This window comes from Egretta garzetta, unplaced genomic scaffold (assembly GCF_000687185.1).
Source record: "Egretta garzetta isolate BGI_Z169 unplaced genomic scaffold, ASM68718v1 scaffold108, whole genome shotgun sequence".
NCBI lineage: Eukaryota > Metazoa > Chordata > Aves > Pelecaniformes > Ardeidae > Egretta > Egretta garzetta.
Genome location: NW_009260614.1, coordinates 8,334,780 through 8,340,541, shown reverse-complemented (window position 1 = coordinate 8,340,541; position 5,762 = coordinate 8,334,780). Strand labels below are relative to the sequence as shown.

At 50.7% G+C, this 5,762-nt stretch overlaps 1 protein-coding gene across 1 annotated transcript; it reads left to right on the top strand.

Annotated features, from left to right (window-relative positions):
• Positions 1-6: 6 nt before the first annotated feature.
• On the top strand, positions 7-5,762 carry ERAL1 (Era like 12S mitochondrial rRNA chaperone 1). Its single transcript, XM_009645065.2, is given in 11 exon segments — positions 7-254; positions 256-283; positions 386-513; positions 601-678; positions 848-894; positions 1,257-1,318; positions 1,761-1,873; positions 2,366-2,758; positions 3,279-3,428; positions 3,718-3,798; positions 4,119-5,762. Coding segments are annotated over 11 exon segments (1,377 nt in total). The 5' UTR covers positions 7-80; the 3' UTR covers positions 4,242-5,762.

Sequence of the window (5,762 nt, the reverse complement as noted above, 5' to 3'; positions counted from 1 at the left end):
CTGGGGTGAGGGGGAGGGCTGCCCGGGCGCTGCAGGGTGGGGAGAAAGGGGACGGCGCGGTTTTGGGGCGTTTTCGGTGCATGCAGTCCTTCGGGATGTGCAGTGTTTGCTGCTGCCGCCCTTCCGGGACGTCTCGTGGAGAGCGGTGCCCCACGGGCCGCCGCCGCGCTCCCTGCCCGCTGGAGCGGGAGCTGCTCCGCGCTGGGCAGCATCCTGGGCATCCCCGCCGAGAAGCTGCCCAGTACCCTGGGCCAGCACCCACCGCCTGTTGCCACCAGCAAAGGTGAATGGTACCAGCTGCTGCCCGGGTCCCAGCGCTGGGACGGACGGTCCCGGCCCGCTGTGGGGTTTTAGCAACATTCAAGCTCCTTCTTTCCCCTGGCAGAAGAACAAAAACGCCTGTTACAGGAGCAGCCCGACCAGCCCCAGAACCCCAAGGTTTTAAGAATTGCCATCATTGGAGCACCCAATGCTGGGAAATCCACGCTCTCTAATCAGCTCTTGGGCAGAAAGGTAAAGCTGGGGTGGAGCTACAAGTTCAGGCTGCTAAATCGCTTTTTTGACATATTCTGGCTGTGTAACGTGTTTAATTTGCTACAGGTTTTCCCTGTCTCTCAGAAAGTGCATACAACCAGATGCAAAGCCCGAGGTGTCGTCACCTGCGAGGACACACAGCTGGTGAGCATCCAGACCCGCTCCTGCCTGGGCAGTGAGGAGCATTAGCCAGAAAGTGCGGGGTTTTCTCACTTTGTATTCCGTGGGGTCACTTCTAATTGCACAAATACAAGTTTTAGCTTGGCCACTAACTGCAGGCAAACTTACAAGATCTGTCTTTTCCTCTTTCTAGGTCATTCTGGACACACCTGGCCTCACTAGTCCCTTTAAAGCCAAAAGGTATTGCCACTGCTGTGGGGAAAGCAGGGGGTCCTGTCTGTTGAGGTTCGAGAGAACTTGAGAGTGATTTTTACTGTGCAAAGTTTGTAAAATAGGAGTGACAGGAAGGTGTATTTTTAGTCTTATTTTGGTCCCTGAACTTTTTCACTGTTGCAGTTTCAGTAGCACACAGAGCCTGTGGAATCCTTTGAGCCCTGTTATGTTTGATTCTGCATATGTGCATGTAATAAGGGATCTCACAGCCTGTAAGGCAGCTTTGTGTCAGCTGGATGATGGAAGACATTGGTTTCCCCCATTTTGAGGGGAAAGAAGATGATTATGGTCGCATGTGCCTGGCTTACTCATTTGCATTTGCCTTTCAGACATAAACTAGATGAAGCCATGCTGACAGACCCATGGGACAGCATGAAACATGCGGATTTAGGTGGGTACTCAACTCCTTGGATCAGGCTAAACCCTTTATCTGCAACAGAAATTTACAGCCCTGTAGCTGTGGTATCTGGATGTTTACTGGGCAGCAAAGGCAGCCCTGGGAGCGTGAGCTAGGAGGGAGGGGTGTGAAAAGATTTGAAATGTGGAGCTGGGGAGGGTTTAAGAATTGTCTGGTGCCAAGGGGAGGCAGCTTGCGTTAATAATTGGACTTGGATGTTGAGTTTTAGCATGCATGATGGCATTAGGATGACAGGTATAAACTGTGTTTTATTGTTTTACCAACTAAAACGCTCCTTTTTCATTCCATCCACGTGCTGTCCTGTAGAAGAGAAAAGTAGCAGAAGGAAGGAGGTGACAATAGACTATCCAGAAGCTGAAAATGTTCATTTTGGGACATGTAGGTTCATCATGTTTCCCTCCCTCTTTTCTGGCAGTTCTGGTTTTGGTGGACGTGTCGGATCACTGGACACGAAACTGTCTGAGCAGGGAGGTGCTGAAGTGTCTTTCTCGATTTCCCCACATCCCCAGTGTCTTGGTTCTGAACAAGGTAAATGAGGAGCTTGTTCCTTCTGCCCTCTATGGTATGTTACACTGGTGTCTTCAGAGAGTACCCCGAGTCCGGGTGTGTTAAAGGACACCATTTTCCCCCTCTACTTAATATTTACTTACACTTAACATTTAAGCTTGTGTGTATGTATGTACATATGTTGCATGCTCATGCATCCCTGAAGCGATATGCTGCAGAGTGGGGTTTAAAATCAGCCTGGGAACAGGAGCTGGCACTACGGCAGGGTTGGCCAGCAAGAATCTCAGCAGAGCTGACAAGAGTAGGTGTTGCTGTCAAGTTGACAGTATTTGGACAAACTGTACTGGAACTGCTGACACACTCTGGTTTGGCATCTGGTCAGAAGACTGTCTGGACAAGAAGCTTTGTCCTGCAGGAGCTGCCTCCCCGGGTGGTTTCTTCTGGCTCCTTTGGATCCAGGGCCCAGCTGCCAACCTCATTTAGGACAAATTCCTGACACCTCTCTCATGTTAGGTGGATCTGCTAAAGAAGAAGTTCATCCTGCTGGAACTAGTAACTGAGCTAACAGAGGGAATTGTAAATGGAAAGAAATTGGAAGTGAGATCTGCATTTAAACATAATTCCAGTTCTTCATCAAAGTCTCCTCTTCGGATCACTCAGGCTTCTCCACATGAGAGTAGGGCCAGTGAGCCTCACTGTCTGCAGGAAACAGGTCAAGCCCAAGAAGGCTCTAGCTTGGACAGCAGCAGTGATAGGAGGGCTTCTGAGTTCAGTCTTGTCGCAGAAGAAGCACAAGGGCCAAAGCGCTATGGACCCAGAGATCTAAAAAATATGAAAGGCTGGCCGTGCTTCCAGGAGATCTTCATGCTGGCAGCTCTCCATGGGGAGGAGGTGGATACACTCAAGGTAACTGCAGTCTGAACTTCTGTAACGCTTTGAGACTTGGTGTGCTTTTACCCTTGTGGGACCTTGGGACTTCATACTGAGCTTCATCTCCTGTGAGGAAGTAGCAGAGCTGCTGTTCTCAGCCTGGGGTTTGGGGGGGAAGTGTCATCTGCTGATGTGGAGTACATCCATACCATATTTCTGGAGTTTTTTGTACAGAACTCTGTTTGGGGCTCTCCAAACAGCAGCCTGTTCATAATGATGAAGCCACCCAACGCATTATCTTTCAGCTCCAAGGGAGACTATGGGTGCTTATAACTCATACAAACAGCTTTAGGAAGGTGTGACCCTTTGGCAGGGCTTGAGTTTCAGAAGCTTCCCTTTCTCTTTTCCCTGCCAAAGATACCAAACTACTGCCCCAACACCTGACTAGCAGCAGCATCCTCGTAGCCACTGGTTGTAAGATGAGCGCAGGGATTGGTGACACTGCAAGAGTGGTACGTGACAGCTAATGGGTGTGACCTGTGTTTTGTGCTGACAGCGGTACCTCCTAATGCAAGCCAAGCCAGGCCCTTGGGAGTTTCACAGCAGGGTCTTGACCAGCCAGTCACCTCAAGAGATCTGTAATAATATCATCAGGGAGAAGATATTGGAGTACCTGCCACTGGAAGTGCCCTACGGTGTGATTCAGGTGGGAAGCATGTGCGAGCAGACTTGTCTTTGAGCTGTTTCATTGGAAATATCAAACTATGTGATGAGAATCCCTTTGTTTGAATTTGTAAAATCTGCCAGGCTCTTCATAGGCCTCGTGGGGTGGCTTGGGACTTGTGTGTCAGGTGCTGTGAGACCCTTTGTGTGTTTGTAGGGCAACAACACTTGCCTGCTCGTGTCGGGGAGCTGAGCTGTCATCTCTGAGAGAGTGGCGTTTGCTGCTCTTAAGGTGCTTCGCAGAATCACTGAGTTTGTACTTGCTGTTGCAGGTGACTGAGATGTGGGAGGAAGGACCAAGTGGGGAGCTCCTTATCGTGCAGAGCCTCTTGGTCCCAAGGAAGTCTCACATGGTGAGTAACAGAGGAGAGGTGGGGTGCTGGGGAGCATGAAAGGAGGTTCCCTAGGTCCAGCACACGTACATCCTTGCTTTGATCCCCTCTCCCTCTGCTGGAAAGAGCTGGGTGCCCAACACGGTCACAGGCTGTTCAATAACGGCTTACACCTTTCTGGAGTGATCATTTGCCCATGCTTTGATCTTGGGATTTCTCTAACTGCTCTATCCCCTTTAATTGCTTCTGTGGATGCGCTGTTGTTTTGTTGGGTGATTCCTCCCCGCAATTAAGCGATGTAAGGGTGGGTACAATGATCTTCTCTCTGGGTTTTAATACAGATGATGTTGATTGGAAGAGGAGGTAAGGTTATCAGCAAGATTGCTCAGGAGGCTGGCCAGGACCTGATGAACGTCTTCCTGTGTGATGTCCGCTTGAAGCTCAAGGTGGACTTGAAGAGTTGAGCTCTCTGCATATGTTTTAACAGCCCTTGAGCTCTCTGGCCATGCAGAGAAACCAGTCCCATTTTCCCCTGTGGATATCTTGGCACCTTTGTTCAATCCAGAAACAGAGGATGATGGAATCAATATAGCGGGCTGAAGTAGAATATATTATTCTTTGGGAAAATGGCCCAAACTGAAACAAAATCTTCAGACCTTCTACGGCACCTTATCTTGTGGAAGCCGGGGACGAACATCAGAGAACCAGCTGCGCGTGTGAGTCTAGTACTGCATTCACAGAGCTGTCATCCGCTTCTTTTGGGCTGTCCCACAACTTTGCTGCCAAGTGTTTGTGCCTGGAAGTTCAGGAGCATCTCCTGTCTCTTAGCGGACAACACGTTGCAGTGATGGGTTATCAGCACACACTTGTCACCTCTTCTGAAGGCTGAATGACTTCATAAGTGGTTGTGCAGGGGAAGGAGGCTACCCCTGCCCTCACGGTGGTCTCATTTGGGCTTTGCTCCCTACCCCGTTGAGGTTCATAGGTGTGAGTGAGTGTCTGACCCCGTAGGGAGTCAGTACCGCACAGGCAGCCTGAGTGGAGGGGTTTGCTGGCTGGCTGGAACATGCTGTAATGACTGGGTGTGACGGAGGGAGCTCTTAAACTCTGTGGATCGTCAAAGCCAGTAGTTCCCAGCTCCTGCGTGGGAGCCCTTCCCACAGGCCTGCACGCACCATCCTCTTGGCTGGCTGCCAGCTGCTGCTTTCACTTTGACCTCTTCTGCGTGGTAGTTTGTAAAAATGCTCATTTCTTCTCTTTTTCCCTGTCCTCCTTTCCTCCAACTTCCTCAGCGGTTCGCTGCTCCTGGCACATGGTACTTGCTCCAGAGGGGTGGGTCCGGTCACAGACTCTTCTTAGTGTATTCCTGGAGAAGCGAGAAATGGAACCGTGATCCGTTCTCGGTGTGTCTACGAGCTGCTTCCCTGACCGCTGGTGAGAGGAGCAGGGAGGTCAGAGAATGGGCTTGTGAGCATTTGCATTTAATCGGAAGGGGAAATGGAGCCAGGAATTGGTGTCTTTCTGCCTCCCCACATCTTGTTTCTGGTGCCCAGCAGGGTCCTGCCTGTCCATTCCTCTGGATGTTTGGCTAATGAATGAACGTTGAGTGGTTTCGTGCAGAAATCCCAGTAAATCCCCGTGTGCTGTTACAAATGAACATCCCTGCGTGAGGAGGCCCCGGCCTGCTGCCCCAACAATCAAATTAGGAGATCTGGTAGGGTCTGCTGGGGACTCTGCTCCTGCCTGGCACCTAAACCTGTTGAGCAAATCCTGTGCTCACTGTCCCCCTCTGGTACAACGTCAAGGAGATGTTTTACCAGCGCTGGCAGAAGCCTGCACCTGAGATGCGGGGCACAACTGAGGTGTGCGCTGGCCTGCCTGGTTTCTGCCAAGCAGGGAACCCTGTGGTCCCTCGAATGCTTTTGTCAACTTTTGTATTTTCCTTGCAATAAAATGAGGTCCCAGCACAAGCAATTGTTCTCATC